The sequence below is a fragment of the Microtus pennsylvanicus genome, chromosome 12 (assembly GCF_037038515.1).
Source record: "Microtus pennsylvanicus isolate mMicPen1 chromosome 12, mMicPen1.hap1, whole genome shotgun sequence".
Taxonomy (NCBI): Eukaryota; Metazoa; Chordata; class Mammalia; order Rodentia; family Cricetidae; genus Microtus; species Microtus pennsylvanicus.
Window position 1 is genome coordinate 65806179 of NC_134590.1, and position 21371 is coordinate 65827549.

A 21371-nucleotide genomic window follows, 5' to 3' on the forward strand; every position below is an offset into this window, starting at 1 on the left:
ACCTAAGGCTCAGGGAACACTGTAGAAGAGGGAGTGAACACCTGTAAGAGCCAGGGGACCAGGGAATCTGCTGTGAGACTGTGTCTCCTAGAAGTGATAGAAAAGTTTTTCACTCATGAAACCTGAACAATATGGCTGCCTTAATAAGATCTGAACAAGTATACCACCAACAGAAATGCTAACTTGGAAAGGTCACTCTCACAGGGTTCCGCCCTGTGACAAATAACTAAACATTAACTAGGTAATACTTACAGAGAGAGAAAGTCTTCCATGGAGATGGAGTCCCTAACTAGTTCTCCAATGCCAAGCAGCCAGACTTGAAATTCTAACATACAATCAGGGTACGTGTGTGTGTGAGAGAGAGAGACAGAAAATGGTGACTTCACATTAAAGACACCTCAATTCGGCTGGGCGGTGGTGGCACATGCTTTTAATAGCACCCGGGAGGTAGAGATAGGCAGATCTCTGAGTTTGAGGCCATTCTAGTCTACTGAGCAAGTTCCAGGACAGCCAAGGCAACACAGAGAAGTTTTAAGTTCAAAATTAAATTTAATTTATTTAAGTTCAAAAATAAATTTTAAAAACCCTGCAGAAGCCGGGCGATGGTGGCGCACGCCTTTAATCCCAGCACTCAGGAGGCAGAGGCAGGCGGATCTCTGTGAGTTCGAGACCAGCCTGGTCTACAGAGCTAGTTCCAGGACAGGCTCCAAAGCCACAGGGAAACCCTGTCTCGAAAAACCAAAAAAAAAAAAAAACAAAACAAAACAAAAAAAAACCCCTGCTGGACTGCCTTGCCAACAGCTCAGGCTTTATAGTGCCTGGTTCATATCTACAGAGTCTGAAAGTGTAACTAAAGTTCACTACAGAAAGAAAACACAAATAAATAAAATAAAAAAACCCTGAAGAATATCTACAATCTTGTTTTTGTTGTTGTTGTTTTGCAGTAACAACAAAAGAAGCACACAGACCAAAGCCCAGGCCTTACTTTCCAGGATCCGGCATCTGTGTACACAGCAGTCGCAGAGACTGGAAACTCCTCCGGATAGAATGGATGTTTGCCATTCCCATAAACACAACTTCACAGTTTGGGTAATACTCTGGAGAGAAAAACAATAAAGAAAGCATAAATACATTCAATTTAAGGATCAGATGAGCAGATTTAACAGCAACAAGATGGCAGCACTCAGACAGAAGGGGCACGACCGATTCAGAAAGGGTATCTTATTAGGATTTTGTGCTTACTACCTCAGTTTTCACCCCTGCTTCTCTCTTGCTGTCTGTCTCTTTCTTTCTTAAAAGATTTATTTATTTAGTATGAATACTGTGTTCTATCCACATGTATGCCTGCAGGCCATGGTTGTAAGCCACCACGTGGAAGTCACCATGTAGTTGCTGGGAATTGAACCAGTACTCCCAACCTCTCCAGCCCTACCCCTGCTCTTCTAAGAAGTCTACAGCAAGTGTACTAGGAAGTAGTGATTCACATATGTACTGTGAGAGACAACAGTGCTTTCCGGAGACCAGACTAAGAACCAGAGCCTCCACAGCAGCACTGACAGACCTGGAGAGAGACTAGCTTTCCTATCATGCAAAGTTGGCACAGAGGAGGAAGATGATTGGCACTTTGTCCAAAGCACATGAATGTCAAGGATCCAAAGAGCTGCCTGGCTTCTAGATGCAGAGTGAGGAATGTGCCTTGTCATTTATCCTAAATTAAGTCCAGGTTGTGAGTGAGCTGCACTTACAAGGACAGATTATCAAGGGACGATCATACACTCACCTGGGCATTCACAGCCTCCTCCTTTGGCTCGATTTGCCACAGCTGCTGCATAGGAGCGTGCATCCAAGATCAAAAGTTTCTGTGGCTGGAGAGCTAAACTTTCTGCTCCTGAAGCATTTGAAAGAGAGGAATCTGCAGACATCAAGAAGAGGGTAAAAGCTAAATGAACCTAGTTTTCCTAGAACTGTGAAAAATCAGAACCAGAGGCATTTATATTACAGTAAAACAAAACAAAATAAAACTCAAAGCAACAAAGTTCCCTAACTAGACTCTGGTACACAAACTTGGCTTCAGTCTACCCTGTTTTGCCTTCTGATTAAAAATTGATGGAGCTGGAGAGATGGCTCAGTGATTAATAATACTAACTGTTCCTCCAGAGGTCCTGGATTCAATTCCCAGCACCCACATGGCAGCTCATAACTATCTGTAACTTCAGTTCCAAGGGATCTGACACCCTCACACAGACATACATGCAGATAAAACACCAATGCACATGAAATAAGTTATTTAAAAAAAAGAAAACCAATAAGGAATTATTTTACAAAAGCAATTCCCACATCACATGAAGACCCATATTGCCCAATCTCTTACTCCCATTTCTTTCTTTCTTTTTTTTTTTTTTTTTTTGTTTTAGTTTGTTTTGTTTTTCAAGACAGGGTTTCTCTGTAGCTTTGGAGCCTGTCCTGTAGTAGACCAGGCTGGCCTTGAACTCACAGAGATCTCTCTGCCTGCTGAGAGCTGGGATGAAAGGCATATGCCACCACTACCTGGCTCTTATTCCCATTTCTACCGCTGTAGTTCTTTCATAGAAGCTGGTATTTCTCAGGCTGGAGAGATGGCTCAGAGGTTAAGAGAACTGACTGCTCTTCCCAAGGTCCTGAGTTCAATTCCCAGCAACCACATGGTGACTCAGAACCATCTGTAATGAAATCTAGTGCCTTCTTCTGGCCTGCAGGCGTACATGCAGACAGAACACTGTACACATAATAAATAGAAGGGAGAAGAAGCTGGCATTTCTCTCTGTAGACTGGTGACAACCCAAATCCTCATTATAAACACTTCATTTTTTCATGATGACATGGAAGACAACATTAGGCTCTCAAATCAAGCTTGAAACAAAAGGTCTTCCAGTGATTTGTCAAGACCTGTCAGCCCTCAAACAATCTCACTGAATTCTCTTTTACAAAAGTAAGTATAGCCAGGTGTGGTGACACATACCTTTAGTCCCAGCAATCAGGAAGCAGAGGCAGGTGGTTCTCTGTGAGTTTGAGGCCAGTCTACTCCAAATAGTGTGCTCCAGGAGAGACACTCAAAAAACCCAAAGTAACATTGTGTCTTCTAAGGAAAGGCCACTTTTTAAGAAAAGCTTCCCAGGTGCTTTTAAAAACTGCTGTCATGGGCCTAGAGAGCACCTTACCGAACTCCACATCAGAAAGATCTCCGCCATTGGGAAAGTCCCGACAACTGTTCCTAGTGGAACCCTTGCTGATACTTGATTGGGAGTCAGAAGCACAAGCTTTGGCCACTGACTGCACCAGATGTTCATCGTCAGCATTCCGCCAGCCCCACCAGCTAACCTCCGGTTGTCCACAGCGGGCAATGACAGCTCCATTGCTCTGGTGCCTGTGTGGAGGCAAGAGACAATAACTACTATTTCAAGACCCCAACCTGATGCTCTGTACTCACATAAAAAGTATGGTAGGTGATTATAAGTTCTTTACTGAATAGCTTGACACTAGGTAAATACTAAATTGGCTTCAAATCTTTACAATATTAATAGGGCCAGAAATGAATAACAATGTAGCACAAATAAAACCCAGAAACAGATATTGGGATTCAACCTGAAGAGCAGGAAAACAAAGCAGACAAGCCACTAGAGAGCTCTTACCTCTATGAAATCTTTACTGAAAGAGAGTGAGTTCCTGTCTCATCCTCCCTTATATTCCACTCTCTGGGATTAAAGGTGTGCACCACCACTGCCTCATCTGTATGGCTGACTAGTGTGGCTGTTTTGCATTGTGATCTCCAAGCAAGCTTTATTTATTAAAATACAAATGAAATATCACTACATAACAAAACCTACATAACTTTCTCAATTATCATCCCATTATAGTGCTCTCTATAAAGTTACCAACAAATGATAAATGAATATTCTCAGAGAAAATAAACTAACACTCACAATTTAGATATTCAGAATGTTTGTTTGAGAAATAAGCTTTTTAAAAAAATTATGACTACTATAATTCTACTATGTAATAACTAAGTACAAATACCTCATTTCTAATACTGAATCCAATGCATTAGATGCTAAAGTATAGAACAAATTCCTTTCCTCACTTCTGAGGGTCCACTGTAGTACCCATGCTCATTACTGCTGGCTTGAGGATTCTTTTTAAATATTGCCCATCTCGGCAGCTGTAACATTTACCTGGCCCACAGTGGACTCCTGAAGTTATTTTTCTTAGAGGCACAGCACTCAGTGACCCAGCCAGTCATGCCTCCTTCCTCGGGCTCATAGAAGGAAGAAATCACAATCCCAGTAAACCTTACTTTGACAGATCCTTTTCCAAAGGCAGAACTCATTCTCAGAGTCTACTCTGAGATGCTATTAAAACCTCAGGTGTTTTCCAGTATGTCAATTTAAAAGTTGGGGAAATGTAATAATTAGTAGTAAAACAGGAAAAAGGTTCAGACACACGCTATATCATCAATACTGGAATGTGTCACATAAAGTGAAATAAGCCCATCACTGATGACATACATTGTAAGATTCTGCTTATATGACACATTCAGACAGGTGAATCTAGAGGAACAATGTATTACTGGGTATACATTGGGTTAGAGCAGCTGGGGAAGGAGGAGCGACTGCTAATGAGTATGAGGTTTCTCAGGGTAGTGAAGATACACTTAAGACAGATTGAGAGATGGGTTATAGAACTCTAAATGTAATACACTAAAAACTTCTAAAGTAATGACATACTTCAAGCTTATTTTTGGTTATAAAACTAATCATCTGGCCATATATAAAGATGGAGGGCTCAGTGGGTGAAGCACATGCCTGGGCAAGCCTGGTACCCTGTACTCTATCCCTGAACCCACGAAAAGGTGGAAGGAGGCAACAGACTCCACGAAATTGTATCACATGTGCTGTGGTATATGTGCCCAAACACACCACACACGTATAATAAATAAATCAATGAATAAATAACATTTATAAATCTTTTTAAAAAGATTTTTGTATATATTTTATTTCTGTGTATGTGGATGAGTCTGTGTGTGGAAGGAGAGAGGTCAAAAAAGGACAACAGATCTCTAGGAGCGCAATTATAGGCGACTGTGAGGACCTAATATGGGTGCAGGTAACCAAACTCCATTCATTTGAAAGAGCAGGAAGTGCTCTTTATCACTTAGCCAACTCTTCAGCTCCAATAAATACTTTTTTAAAAAATCCCCCAATTCTATACCATGAAGAAAATGCCCATATTTTTAAGAATGCTCCTGAACACACACACATGTAAATCTGCACACAAACAGTACAAATGTGTTTACACGGAACACAGTACTCCATTCCTGTTTCTTCTTTAGGGAACAACTGGGGAAAGTTTGCTTTTAATTCTCAGATTCACAAGTAATAAATTAATTTGGTGGTAATCAAACCATAATAGAACAGTTTGCTAATAGGTTTTCAATCCTCCTTCACTGTGAGTAGCAGGTAGAAACAGTACACATTATTACCAACACCTCATTGGCTCACACACAAATGAAACAAATGTCAGGAAACCTAATGGATTCTTGCTGTGCATCCCTAGTAGGCTGGGGAAGTATAGAGCTGAATGACTGCAAAAGGCTTCCCAAAAGAGGGTAGTGGGGACTTTCTGAGGCTTCCTGTCTCTGCGAGGCTTTCCAGCACTGAGCCAGGACCAGCAGACTGTACTCTTCATCCTGGGTTTTAGGTTTCTCAGGGTCAACTTGGTCACTATAAGTAGCAGAAGTCTTTTAATCTCCGAAAATGCTTGATATTTCATCAAAGATAGCTCAAGCCAGATAGCTACAATTACTTTAAAAGGAAAAGTATAAAGAAAATAAGGTAAAATAGACATTTTACTACTTTAACAAAGAGAATTTGGAAAAATACAAAAGGGTAAAATGTCTAGTAAATGAACCCACCTACTAGAGTGGTATATTATTTGTGTTTTAATAAATAAAGTTTGCCTGAAGATCAGAGGGCAAAGCAGCCACACTAGTCAGCCATTCAGGCCAGGTAGTGATGGCATACACCTTTAATTTCAGGACTCAGGAGACAGAGGCAGACGGATCTCTCTGAGTTCAAGGCTACCCTGGACTATACAAGACTGATCCAGAAATAGATCCAGGTGGTGGTGGTTCGCACCTTTAATCCCAGCACTAGGGAGGTGGAAACAGGAGCGATATGGCTGGGTGGAGAAAGAAATAAAAAGGGAAAGAGACAGGAATTCAGTGAGTCTGAAGATTCGTGGAGACAGGATCTGAAGATTTGGAAGAGGTAAAAGGTCTCTCTAGTGGTTGACTGCTTTGCTTTTCTGATCTTCAGCTTGAATGCCAAAATCTGTCTCTGGGTTTTTATTATTCGTGCAACAACCTACTAAAAAATAGAATGCTTCCATTTTACATGAAAATGCAATGGTTTTAACTGCCTCTAATTCAATGGTCAGAGAAGCTCCCCATAGATACAGTGTTTCAAATGATTGACAAGTGCAAAGACAGAGGCGGTGTGAGCTGCACTACAGATGAGGGAGGCCTCCCAAGATCTTGCTGTGTTAGAGCAACTCCACAGTTCTAATCAGTGCTGCCAAGGAACTGCTGTTAGTTATCTCAGAAATCACTGCTGCAGTCCACAAATAACTAAATCGAGGAAATCTTGGATTTAGAGGCATCTTGCCATCTTTGGTAGTTTGAATAAAATGTGATGGTTTGGACGAGAATGGGCACCATAGGCTCATAAATTTAAATGCTTAGTTATCAAGGAATGACACTTTTGAGAAGGATTAGGAGATGTGGCTTTGTTGGGGTAGGTGTGGCCTTGTTGGAGGGAGTATGTCACTGGGAGTAGGCTCTGAGGTTTTAAAAAGCCCATGCTTACAGATCAGAAAATAGCTCTCAGCTATTGCTCCAGCTCCATGATCCCTGCCATTATGATAATGGACTAAACCTCTAAAACTGTAAGTAGTCCCCCAATTAAATGCTTTCTTTTATAAGAGTTGCCTTGATGTGGTCTGAAAAAAAAATGGCCCCCAAAAGGAGTGGCACTATTAGGAGGTGCAGCCTTGTTGGAGGAAGTGTGTCACTGTGGGTGCAGGTTTTGAGGTCTCTTTTCTCAAGCTTCACTCAGTGTGAGTCGATTTCTGTTGCCTCTGAGTCAAAATGTGGGACTCTTCAGCTCCAGCATCATGTCTGCCTACATGCTGCCATGGTCCCCATAATGGACTGAACCTCTAAAACTGTAAGAGAGCCACCTCAATTAAGAGTTGCTGTGGTCATGGTGTCACTTCACAGCAACAGAACCGTGACTAAGACAACACCTCTGCTGGCATTGAAGAGTGGTGGAGTGTCCCGAACAGTCTTCAACACATCCCTCACAAAACTAAACATAGGAATCCAACTTGGAGATCAGAGATGTAAGATACACATCCTGCGATAAAGAATAGCTCCTGGAAGCCTGCTTGATTTACATGGGCTACGTCAAGAACTTTCAAGTGTAATCTCTATAATCTTGATTTTTCTCTCAAAGACTGAAATGAAAATTTCCATTTATGTATATATTCTAGGGTCTCTAGAATTTGGAACCCTAGAACTCATGCCTTCTAGAATAACATTTTAGAAAAGAAAAAAAAAGCTAAATGTTTTATCACATTCTAAGGTGCTTTTCTTACCTAGTACAACTGTGCTTTCTGCCTAAGGGGGGATTTATTGAAGCCTGTTACTCAAAAGATGAAAAGTATTTCCCCCTTCTGCTCCAAGTCAGCAAGTCTCACAAATGCCAGGCATCTGATCTAATACAGCTGCCCGTCACAACAGCAGCCAGCTTCTTTTCCCATTCTCATAAATCCCTTCAGCTTTCACTGCTAACTCACATGTCAATTCTCATCACTCGAGTGATAGGTAAATTTGGTGACCTACTTTTCCAGTAGTGTATGAAAACAAAATGATGAAAATGGAAAGCGAAACCTTAATGGTTTCCACTGACTTTCTGTGTTCAGGGTGGGCATTAGAATTTGCCTTCAACAGACAGGAATGCATTAAGGAATACACTTTCCTAGGCCTCAATACTTGAGTGCAATGGCTTCTGTTGGGCAGTTTTGAACTAAGCCATGGTTTTAGCTCACCTTGGGCAGAATCTAAAAAGTTTGCACACCAGAAAAATTAAATGGAGACTGTTCACATTACAAAACACAATAATGACTTCCTAAAAGTGTAATATGATTGTGTAAGAACAAGAGGTCACTGACTTATCTCTGAATCATTCATCTGTCCCTCTAAACCACTCCTCACTCATGCTCCTATAAGCAACTTTAAAAGCTGCAACTGAGCCGGGCGGTGATGATGCACGCCTTTAATCCCAGCACTCGGGAGACAGAGGCAGGCGGATCTCTGTGAGTTCTAGGCCAGCCTGGTCTACAAGAGCTAGTTCCAGGACAGGAACCAAAAGCTACGGAGAAACCCTGTCTCCGAAAATCCAAAAAAAAAAAAAAAAACCTGCAACTGGTCAGCAAGCTAAACCAGATGGAACCATTTCTTAGGCCTGTAGTCTGTGTCCTATCTGGGATTAATAGAGGTTCATTCATGTCTTCCCACAAAAAGACACATACAGCTCTCATGCCTTGGATTTCTTAAACTTTCCATCCAGTCTCAGCATTTCTAATTCTATCTCAAAACAGGAGTCTTTCCACATGTCAAAGTGACAACCACAGACACCATTAGAGTTCATTCAGTTCTATTCTAAGTTTCACCAATCTCTCAACACAAATGCCTCTGCTAAGGTTAAATGCAGCAAGCACAAGAAAGAATGCTTCCACACACACACACACACACACACACACACACACACACACACACACGTTTTTTTGAGACAGAATTCGTAGGCATGGCTGTCCTGGAACTCGCTTTGTAGACCAGGCTGGCCATGAACTCACAAGGGTCCGCGTGCCTCTGTCCCCAGAGTCTGGGATTAAAGGTGCACACCCCCACAACCCAGCTTAAATATAACACGATTTTTTCTTAAAGACAAGTTCTCCCTGTGTAGTAGCCCTGTCTAGCCTGGAAGTCCTTATGTAGACCAGGATAGTCTTGAACTCACAGAGATCCACCTGTTTCTAACTCTGGCCCAGACACTTTTCTACTAAAATGATCCTCAGTTTCTACTCACACCACCAGCTAGTGTTCTGGACACAGTGGGTGTTGGTATATTTCTTTCTGCAGGTACAGCTTCAGCAATAAGGAAGCATGGACTTGCCAGGGATTGTCTCTGAACCCAACCTCACCTGTCACTTGTCAGGTTAGCAGCTGTAGAGTCAGTGAGCAACAGGTGGTGGGGCAGTACTACCAGCCTAACTGGGACTGGTCTGGCTTACTTACCTGTAGATAACAGCAGGGATGCGCTTCCAGGATCGGAAGCCTGCCACGCTTTCTAGTTCTTTGTCAGTGATCCAGGCAGGTACTATGAGCTCTTGTGGATAACTACCACACAATCTGTTGGATAGAAGAGGATGGTGGTGAGAAGAAAGGAGGGGGAGAAAGGAGTGATATTAATATGGGGGACTGAGAGAGAGATGCAGAAGGAAACTATAGAAGCCAGTACAGGATCACTGTTCATGCCACTGCAGAGCCAGCTAAATGGGCAATGAGGGTGCCTGCTTAGCATGTTCAAGGATCTGTATTTATTCTCTAGCACAGGAGAGAAAAAAGTAACAGAAGAGAAACTGAAGGGGCATTATTTGAGTTTTTAGTCTCCTTAACTGAATGAGAAGCCATTATTTTGCTTATATTTTATACACATTATCTTTGATGGTTCAATCTGATTCTACCTTTTGTAATCTGATAAATCTAGCAATAAAACAATGAGACTCTCCATGATAATTTTGTTATAATTAATGTGTGTGCTTGTGTGTGTATCTTATTTTTAACTACTGGAAAAGCCACTTAAGTTGCAGGAAGAAAGCGTCTATGTCACTTCTCTTAGCTTCAGTTTTCCAGGCTCTTGTCAAAGGAAGCATGAAGAGGACAATGCCTACCACTTCAGACTTCTAGAGACCTCCTCAGATTAAGTTACTCAATCTCTGGTTTGAACCAGGAAGTCCTAATGTAAGTAACAAGTGCAGCCAAGCAATATATAGATACAATACCCAGAACTGATCCCAATGAGCTAAATTTGTAATGTGAATAAGCTATTAATTATAATTTCTATAAAACACACCACAGAAGAAAATATATACTCTCTCTATAAACATGCTGTCTCTTGCTTGCTCTACCCCCCCCACTCTTGATTAAGGTAGCGTGTTTGTGCAGTTCATTTTAAAATGTAATGTATACTTAAAAATATAGGTTAATAGATAATCATCTATAGTCAAGCTTATAGTCATGTTAGTTAAATTTTCTAGCTGTACAGAGATATATTTCAGATGGATAGGCATTCTTCAAAAACTACAGAATATGGCATTTAAAATGTTTTAATAAGCCGGGCAGTGGTGGCACACACCTTTAATCCCAGCACTCGGGAGGCAGAGGCAGGCGGATCTCTGTGAGTTCGAGGCCAGCCTGGTCTACAAGAGCTAGTTCCAGGACAGGAACCAAAAGCTACGGAGAAACCCTGTCTCGAAAAATCAAAAAAAAATGTTTTAATAACTTAAAATTTTTCATTACAATGAGACACATCTGCTCCTGACAGCACAATTAACTCAAGAGGAAGACGGGCATCAAAAAGGCTCCTTATGGAGTTTGCTAGTCATTTGGGCAAAAAACTGCTCTTGCCTGGACTTCTTGAAGTTATATGCTGTATGAACTGGACATACAGGACCCACAAAAAAAAATGACTGCTAAAGTTGCCTAAAGAAGGTGAGACAGTCCTTTGGGGGTTCCTGCTTCATGAAAGAGTCTGCCAGACATTCTACAAGGCACAGAAGAAAGTAACTGACAAACTGCTTCATGAAAAAGTCTGCTAGATACTATGGGCCTATAGGCTAAAGATGGATGCTCCAACATTACAGAAGAACTTTGGGTGGCTGTCCAGGCAGCAAGCTATCTCTGTTCTAGAGTAACTAGATAATATTATTCTTCTGGAGTCTTTGATGGAGTTAAAGACTAGACAGTTATAATTGCAGTTTTTCTTAGTTATAATAAAAGATAAAGTAAATATAAATACTGTAACTATAATTCTTACTTAATACCTGTTTTGTTATATGAATTTTACTATGTTAAAGCTAGAAACTTCCTTTTTATTTAAACAGAAAAGAAGAAATGGTGGGGAAGTCCTTCTGTCTATGTGTTGCTTTTATTGGTTAATGATTCAAAAAAACCATGGAGCTGCCAGGTGGAACCTTGCTGGTAGGCCACGAGTCTCATGATAAAATATAAAATGGGTTGATTTAATGTGAAAGAACTTGCTAGGAATATGCTAGAATCATTGGTCAAGCAGTGTTTTAATTAAAACAGTTTCTGTGTGGTTATTTCGGGAGGCTGGGATTAAAGGCCAGGAAATGAACAAGCAGTCTCTCACTATATCCCCCTTTCCCTCTGTCTTACTGTGCTCGCTCTCTCTCTCTCTCTCTCTCTCTCTCTCTCTCTCTCTCTCTCTCTCTCTCTCTCACACACACACACACACACACACACACACTTACTTTAAAACAAAAGGGTATATAAATTCACAAACCATCCGTGCTATCTAGTTTTCATGTTAACTTGACACAAGCTAGAGTCGTGTGGGAAGAAGGAAACTTAAGAAAATTCCTCCATAGGATTGGCCCATAGGCATATACTTGATTGATGACTGATGTGGGAGGGCCCACTGTGGCTAGTGCCACCCCTGGGAAGGTGATCCTGGATGAATGGTACAGAAATCAGTTGAGCAAGCCATGGAGAGTAAGCTAGTAAGCAAACAGTACTTCTCCATGGCCTCTGCTTCTGTTCCTGTCCCCAGGTTCCTACCCTGAGAACACCCCCTGACTTCATTTGATGAGGGCTGAGATATGAAAATGTAAGCAAAAAAAACCCCTTCCTCTTGAAGTTGCTTTTTGGTCCTGGTGTTTTCAGCAATAGAAATCCTACCTAACACACCATCACCTTCATCACCCTCTCTTACTCTATCCTGTGCGTTATTACAAGATTAGGACTTAGGAGTTTTGATCACTCTACACTACAGCTCTTTCTTTCCTGCTCTCATTTTCAGGAGATAAAGAATCATATGTTTAAAAGTCACTGAACCAGGAAGATGGCTGTGGTTGGGAAAAGCTACACGAACTTCCTAACATCCATTCAAGCTTGTTTTTTGTTTGTTTGTTATGTTTTCCTAGACAGGGTTTCCCTGTACAGTCCTGGTTATCCTTGAACTCATAGATCCACGTTGTCTCTGCCTCCCAGGTGCTGGGATTAAAGGCATGTGCCTCCATTCAAGCTCTTGCCAGTGACTATGGCAACTACTCTAATATCTCATCTTGTTCTTTTCATTTTGTTTTAGGTTCAAGACTAGACCTGGACCTCATTCTTTGGCAGTAGGATGACTGTTTCACAGTGCTGGAGACTAACTTACTCATAGGAATCAGTGATTGTTTGTGCACTGTCTAGCAGACCCCACCCCTCTTTCTGAGTCACTGTAGGTAAGCAGCTCCAGGGTAGGGAAAGAGGGTTCCACTCAGCAAAGCCTATGTAGCCTCAGATTCCTATGGTTTTTCTCTACTCCAGTTTGCCTCTGAGAGCAGCTCCATGTGAATGAAGCACTTGTACCTTTGTAACCCCAGGTTCTTAACTTCTTGGCTAGGCCCACATGAAGAGCTGCAGTAAGTGGTAGGTTTTTCAGTTAAAATTGGCCAAGCACAAATAGACCAAGAAAATGACTATTATAATTTGAGGTAACTGAAAAGATCAAAGGATGATTAGTGCTGAAAAGAAACTTATAAGAAGAGATTCATTTCAGTCTCCTGGACAGTTAGTTTACAGAAACTAAGACTGACAAAAATCACAGTATTTAGCCAGCTTTTCTCTAAGCATTTACATGTTTTAAGGGAACAGGTAATGGATGAACATTTAATAATAGTTATTTAGTATTTAATGGTTAAATAGTCAAAGCTGTGAAATTTTGCCATTAAGATTAAAAATGAGGGATTAGGGCTATTCCTCAGGAGGAAAGTGCTTGCTGTGCTATCATGAGTACCCAAGTTCATTTCCCCAGGGCCCATGTAAAAGGCTGGGTATGGTGGCTTATGTTTATAATCCTAGTACTGGGGAGGTAGAGACAGAAGGTTCCTTAGAGTTTGTTGGTTAGCTAGTCTTGCTGAAGTGACAAGCTCCAGGTTCAGTGAGAGACTCTATCTCAAAAAATATGACAGGTGATAAAAGAAGACACTTAACACTGGCTGGCCTCTGGGCTCCGCCCAAACCTACACAGATGCATGTACACGCACACACACACACACACACACACACACACACACACACAGTGTCTGTCCTTCCTTTTAAGATCACCGATCCTATCTCTAACATAGCACCAAAGTGGTGATGAAAACACTACTGCCCACCATAAGCACAGTATCATCTAAACATGCATGTCGAAGGAAAAATGGAGGACTGCAGGGGTTAAAGGAAGGTTCCAGAATCTTATTCACTAAGGATCATTTCCCACTCCAGGAATATTGAACAAAAGATTCCAAAAGAACTCTGAAGAACATGAATTTAGAGCTAATAAACTAAATTCCATTTCAAAGTACCTACGTTCAATGTTCTGCCACCTGAGAACTGGGGCTCTACAAATATCCATGTGACTTACTTGTATTTCTCATTGATGTTGGAAATCCTCCAGGCGTTGTTCATATCAAAACCCATCCGCTCCACTTCATTCTTAAACCTTGACGTTACATGCTCCCCTAGAGACAGAGAGAGACAGCAGAAACAAAGAAATAAATAAAAATTTTCAAAATGGAAAAATGGTGTGGGACCATGGTCTATATTCTGTCAATTATATTTTAAATAAACACTGATTGGCCAGTAGCCAGGCAGAAAGCATAGGCGGGACAACCAGACAGGAAGTAGAGGCGGGTCAATGAGAACAGGAGAATTCTGGGAAGAGGACGTAGTCCTGTCCATCCACAGAAGAAGCAAGATGTGACTGCCTTGCTGAAAAAGGTACTGAGCCATGTGAGCATAGACAAGAATAATGGTCTAATATAAGTTATAAGAGTTAACAAGAAGCCTGAGCTAATGAGCCAATCAGTTTATAGTTAATGTAGATCTCTGTGTGATTTCTTAGGGACTTAACGATTGCAGGAAACCAGGCAGGACAGAAACCTCTGTAAACAGAAAAACAAAACCACTACTACTTTGCTCTGTTCTATTTACATTGTTGTAAAGGCAGGAATGTATACATAAATAACATATATTTAGCTTTATTTGAAAAAGTAAGCAGAAAGAAAAGAGGACTAACTTAGATGAAGAATTATGTCATTGCCAAGTGGTGGTGGTGCACGCCATTGATCCCAGTGCTCAAAAGGCAGAGGCAGGTAGATCCCTGTGAGTTTGAGACTAGCCTGGTCTACAAAGTGAGTTCCAGTACAACCAGAGCTACAAAGAGAAACCCTGTCTGAAAAACCAAAACCAAAACCAAAAAAAAAAAAATATGTCATCTTAGCCACTGCACACCTTTAATCCCAGCACTCAGAAAAAAGAGGCAGACAGAGGCAAGTATATCTCTATGAGAATTCTAAGGCAGCCAGGGGGTTATATAAGAAAGACTTTATTGCAAAAAAAATGTTGGGTTGCTTGAACTTTCTGTGGGTATTGCTGTGCTCATTAACTACACTCAATTTTTCAGAGGGCAAATGATCTGGCGGAGGTTAGTATGACACATCTCTCTGTCCCGAACCCCATGTTTTTTCTTGTAACCACACAGACTACTTTCCTACGCCCCCACCCAAACTGACAGTATGCATAAAAAGAAATAAAATCTGTCTTTAAAACCAGCAAGATTAGTAACATAGATCTAAAATTCTTATCTAAACCTTCTGGGTCACGTTTCAGGACCTGGGAATTCTCTGGCTTTTAGATAGCTAAGACAGTGCATGTATGGAAACACTACAGTCACAGTTCCAAGGGAGCTACTAAGGCTCCTAGTTCCTCAGAGGAACAGGTGCACACTTCACACCACAGGAGGTAACTCTGTCAGCTCAGATAAGGTCAAACTGCAAATAGGTTAAGAAATGTCTTCTGGTTTTCAGAGATAGCAGCAATCAGGCAAGTGATCACAGGATCCTAACTGCCAGTGACCAGAAGTCCCAGGGAACACCCCATTATTAAAAGAAACTCTAGGTATTTGTAAGAACACATCCCATCCCCTAGCTATAACTCAGTCACATTTCTCATAAATGTGGCCCTTTCTCCCTGAAGACCCTAACAAAGGTAGAGCCAGACCTACACTTAAAAGGCTTTCCCATTTAAAGAAGTGCGTGGTTCTAAAGCATAACTTACTAAACAAAAGTATCAAGCAGGCTCCTAATGTGTACAACCCACATTGCCAGCTATAAAACAAATGTTTGCCGGACTAAAAGAAAGCACAACAAATAAAATACGCAACAGACTGCTTTAGAGAGAAGGATAAAGCTTTGCTCTCCCTGGGGAGTGAGCTTCAGAGCAGGAAACACCAATTGCTTGGATGAAGGCCAACCCTGTAAAACCATGTTCCATTTAAACTACTTTTCTTGAGTTTAAGCTAAGGTATCACATGCTTCCGGAAGATGAGCTATAAAAAGATAATGTTCAGAGCAGCAGGAAGGAATAACAGTTAAATCTGGTCCATTTGGAAAAGTTTTAGAATCAATGTAACAGACTCTCAAATAGGGTACTAAGCTATCTGAACTGAGGTGCCATCTGTCTACAAATTGTAAAGAGTATTGGCCCTTTCATTTAAAATATAAAGCTGTAAAATTGTGGAAATTTTCAAGTTTGTTAAAAGGAGATAGCCGGAGAGATGGCTTCAGTGGTTAAGAGCACTGGCTGTTCTTACAGAGGTCCTGAACTTAATTCTCAGAACCCACTCGGTGGTTAACAACTGTCTATAACGGTATCTAATACCCTCTTCTGGTGTGCAGACCTATATGCAAACAAAACACCCACATACATAAAATACATGCATACATACATACATCTTTAAAAGAGAAAGGTGTTGTCCCTTCTCCTGATATACCTTTAGGTTTTACAGAGGTAGAATGCATTTTTATTAATGGTCTTTTATATTAACACCTTGATTTTAGGATAAACAGTTATCCTAAAAGGATCCTGTGATTTTAAGAAATAACCACTGGCTTCTGGGCACCATCTTAGCAGATAATCTATTGTTTAAAACTGAGCTATGCTGGAGACCTAGAACAGGAAACGGCCACAGGGCAGGTGCTTAACCTGCCACAGCCTAAGGGATCTACGGCTTGAGAGGCAGTTGTGGCCAGGAGCAGATCTCATTAACTGACACTAACTCTAGAGTTAGACAGACTTGAGCTTGAGGTCTGTAGGTAGATCAGGCTCTGGAGTCTGAAAACTCTGCAGTTCCAATGATCAATACTCAGGGGGTTAGAAAGCGTGGAAACAGGCCCTTCACCCGTGCAGATCACAGATTCACCGTGAATGCTGTGGATGCTTCTCCCACTCTCCACTCTATAGCTAGGACCCAAGGGAAGTCTACAGGGGTATAAGAAATCTGTCTAGCCCACCAACCACAAAGGTAAGTGTGGCCATCAGAAGTTTTTGGTACACAAACAAGAGAAGCTATAAAAATGAAGATAGTTAGAGAAGACATTAGATTCAGGCTCAAATCAGCATAAATTTGAAAGACTAAGAATCAACAGGTACAGCTAACCTTTCCCTTCCTCACCATGCATGTAACTGGCAGTCTGCCATCTGAAGCTGCTAACATGTCAGCTTTTCCTTTCATTCCTCCATTTCCTTTATAGTATTTTTGTGGTAATATTTTCACTTATAACACTTTTAAAAAGTTTTTATTTATTTTAAAAATAGTATGGATGTTTTATCTGCATGAATGTCTGTGTATCACTTGCATGCTGGTGCCCATGGAGGACAGAAGGTTGTGAGCTACCATGTAAGAGCTGGGAATCAGACCCTCATCCTCAGGAAGAGCAGCCATTGCTTTTATCTTAACTGCTGAGCCATCACTGAAGCTCCAACTTTTAGGTCTTTAATTCTTATTCTTCATAACTTAATCTAGCATACTATTATCCTTTCCTTACTTGGTTTTTCCTTTTATATTTCTTATTATCTTTCTTCCTATGATATTTTAAATAGTATTTTGACTTTATTTTAATGGTTTTTGGAGACAGGATGTCACAAAGCCTCAGTTGATTCTAAGGCTGATCCTCATACCTCTGCCTCCCCAGTAATAGAATTACAAGCATGCTCCATCATGCCCAGCTATCTTGTTAGCTTTTAATTTAAAAAACAAACAAAAACCATGTTTTCTATTTATCTACTTAGTCTCACTATTATTGCATTGTATAAATGCAGGCTCATGCATGCATGTGCAGAGGACAACTTGTGGGGATCAGTTCTCTTCTCCCATCTTGAGTACTGGAGATCAAACTCAGTTCTTAAGCAGCCAGGACTTTTACCTGCTTAGCCATCTCACTGGCCCTTTTGTTTTAATTATTATTCCTATTTTTACATTATCTAATTAAAAACTTTAGATTTATATGTTTTATTTTATATGTGTGGTTGTTTCCTGAAGTATACATGTACATCATATATTTGCCTGGTGCCCTCAGAAGACAGAAGAAGGAGTCAGATCCCCTGGCATTGGAGTTACAGAGAATTGTGAGCCTAGGAACTTAGATGAGTACTAGGAACCAAACTTGAGTCTTCTGCAAGAGCAACAAGTGTGTGCTTTAAACATAGCACCATCTCTCCAGCCTCCTCATTTATCTAATTAAAAAAAAAAATCTCACAAATAGGGTATCATTTTCATTTTCCCTTCCATAACTTCCCCACTTGTCTTTTTCTTTATGTTAACCTTCCCCTGTCTCCTACATCTCATCCACTCACTACTCCAGTTTGCCCTGAGGAGTTTTAACCTCGCAGCACAATCTATATTAGTTTCACCACTCTCTGCCCCACAGCCACTTCTAATGTAGGAGTGAGCTTTAATCAGGCTTGGATCAAGTGGGTTCTCTGTCATATACGGTCTGACATTGCCATTAGAAGGCTTATTTTTCCCTTTCTCAGTGGGAGGAAGGCCCCAAGATTAAGCTTCTCACTAAGAATACCTTCAAATAAAAAACAGAAGCAAAACCCAAACTAGCAGATTCACAAATCACAATCTAGGAACAGAAGAAACATGAAAGGTCAGAGCATTTTAACTTCCCAACTGCTAAAATCAAGGCACTGCCAGATGAAAAATCCAAGTTTATTGGCGACATAATTGGTGTTCTCAAAGAACATGCAACCAGCAACTAAAGAATAAAGTCAGCAAGAAACAGACAAAGCAGTGAATGAAAACAATCAGTAACATGGATGATAAAACAACATGGAAGAAAATTTCAGCAAAATTGGTGTTTTATAAAAAAATGTTAAAAATAAAGAACTTGGTAAATCAGATTTTTAAAAAAAATAAAAACAGTGGAAAGCATCACCAACAGACCACCCATGCAGAACATTCTCAGGGGTGGAGGCCAAAGACAAGAAAAGACCATATTAAAGCATTAATAAAAATAAATAGCCAGGTATGGTGGTGCACACTTTAACCCCAATAATCATAAATTCAAAGTTAACCTAATTGACATACAGTTCCAGACCAGCCAGAGCTATACAGTGACACACTATCACAAAAACAAACAAACAAGTGAACATAACAGTGATAAATACTGGGACACAGTCAAACCTAAGATGAAGATATAAAAGGCCCATATATTAATAGAGAACAATTTATTGAGAAGATATAACAGCTGTAAAGGCATATGCATCAAATGTTGGGGCTTCCAATTTCATAAAGCAAACATTAATGAACACAAAAGGTCACATAGTTCCACAGTAATTGTGGATGACTTCTATACCCCACATTTATCTTTAGACATGTCATCAAAATAAAAATTCACAAAGAAAACTTCAGAATTAAACTACATCATAGATCAAATGAATATAATAGGCTTCTACACAATATACAGAATATACATTCTTCCAGTAATCCCTGGAACCACCTCTGAAATAGATCACATCCTAGTGAAAAGTGGAAAGTTTATAGCTTGAGTATTTAATTTCTTTTAAAAAACCTATTTAGCTGGGCGATGGTGGCGCACGCCTTTAATCCCAGCACTCAGGAGGCAGAGGCAGGCGGATCTCTGTGAGTTCAAAACCAGCCTGGTCTACAGAGCTAGTTCCAGGACAGGCTCCAAAGCCACAGAGAAACCCTGTCTCGAAAAACCAAAAAAAAAAAAGCGCTATTTGTAGACATTAAAAAAACCACACTTGCCAGGCAGGCAGTGGTAGTGCACACCTTTAATCCCAGCACTCGAGAGGCAGAGTCAGAGGCAGGCAATCTCTGTGAGTTTGAGGCCAGTCTAGTCTACAGAGTGAGTTACAGGACTGGCTCCACAGTTATTGAGAAACCCTATCTCAAAGACAACAAAACAAAACAAAAAATGAAACCCACAGTCATGTCACACAAACATAGTAAAGACAATACAAACATATATAAAAATGAATGCTTTAAATTTTTTGGATGTTATATATTTATTTATGCGGGCTGGGTGTGCATACCACAATACATGCATAGAAGTCAGAGGATAACTTTCAGGAGTCGGTTCTCTACTTCCACCGGGTAAGTCCTGGGGATCGAACTCAAGTCACCAGGCTTGGTAGCATGTATGTTTACCTACTTAACCATCTAGATGGTCTAATACATATTTCTTTAAGATAACTGAAATATTTTTAAGTGCTGAACAGATGGTTCAGTGGTAGTAAAAGTGTTTCCCATGCAAGCTTGACTACCTGAGCTCAGATTCCAGGAACCCCTGTAAAAAGCCGTACACAGTTGCACCTACCAGGAATCCCAGCATTCACAGAAAAGAGGTGGGAAGTATAGATAAGAGGATCACCCAGAAACTAATGAGCCAGCTAGCTTGGAGTACACAGCACATCAAACCACATGGTGGAAGGTGAGGATCAACACTCAGTTGTTCTCCAACCACCACACACACGCTCACTCACAAACATGTAGATACACATATGCATAAGAAAGTGAATAAAAACTTAAAAATCAGAGATAAATAACCTAATGATGCACCTCCAAGGACTTACAAAAATAAGGGCAAGTCAAACTCAAAAACTGGCTGGCAAGAAATAATAAAGATCGCCGAGCGATGGTGGCGCATGCCTTTAATCCCAGCACTCGGGAGGCAGAGGCAGGCGGATCTCTGTGAGTTCGAGACCAGCCTGGTCTACAGAGCTAGTTCCAGGACAGGCTCCAAAAAGCCATAGAGAAACCCTGTCTCAAAAAATCCAAAAAAATAAAATAAAATAAAATAAAATAAAGATCAAGGCAGAAATTAACAAAATGAAGAATAAAAGAGCAATACATAGGGCTGGAGAGATGGCTCAGTGGTTAAGAGCCTGCTCTTCCAAAGGTCCTGAGTTCAATTCCCAGCAACCACATGGTGGCTCACAAACATCTGTAATGAGGTCTGGTGCCCTCTTCTGGCCTGCAGACATACACACAGACAGAATATTGTATACATAATAAATAAATATTTCTTAAAAAAGAGCAATACATAAATCAAACAAAAAGCTTGCTTGTTGCCAAAAGAGGGAGAGAAGACCAAATTAATAGAATTAGAAATGAAAGGGCCAGTGAAACAGCTCACCAGGTAGAGAAGCTTGCCACCTAGTCTGATAGCATGTGCTCCATCCCCAAGATCCAATAGTACTAGAGATGGATCTCAGATCATCGGGCTTAGCAGTAAGCTCCTTTACTTGGTGAGCCATCTCACCGGCCCTTCATAACTAATTTTAATATATCAGATCAAATAGAAGCAAAGTGGCATTTCCTCTAAAATAAGGAATGAGGGTCTTATTCAATATAAGTACTTCAAGACTTAGCTACAAGAGCAAAATAAGAAAAAACAATAAAAGATACAAATAAGAAAGTAAGGATTTTACAGATGTCATAATTTAGAAACCCTAAAGGCAACCTCAAAGCAAGGTGTGTGGTATGCACTTGCAATACCAGCTCTTCGGAGGTAGAGACAGGAGGATCAGGAGTTCAAGATCAAGGTAGTTCTTCCTGTGCGGTGAGTATGAGGCTAGCTTGGGCTACATGAAATCGTGCCTCAGATTGAATGAATGAATGAACAAACAATCA

At 40.7% G+C, this 21371-nt stretch overlaps 1 protein-coding gene across 6 annotated transcripts in view; it reads right to left on the minus strand.

The window, feature by feature from the left end:
• Mtmr3 (myotubularin related protein 3) overlaps positions 1–21371 on the minus strand; it is a 121115-nt gene that overhangs the window by 16724 nt on the left and 83020 nt on the right. For all 6 annotated transcript variants that reach the window (XM_075944128.1, XM_075944130.1, XM_075944127.1 and 3 more), the window contains 5 exons: positions 13791–13887; positions 9392–9505; positions 3198–3403; positions 1781–1912; positions 986–1097 (listed from right to left, as the gene is read on the minus strand). In XM_075944128.1, coding sequence (XP_075800243.1) covers positions 986–1097; positions 1781–1912; positions 3198–3403; positions 9392–9505; positions 13791–13887 — 661 coding nt within the window. The remainder of the gene's footprint in view (positions 1–985; positions 1098–1780; positions 1913–3197; positions 3404–9391; positions 9506–13790; positions 13888–21371) is intronic.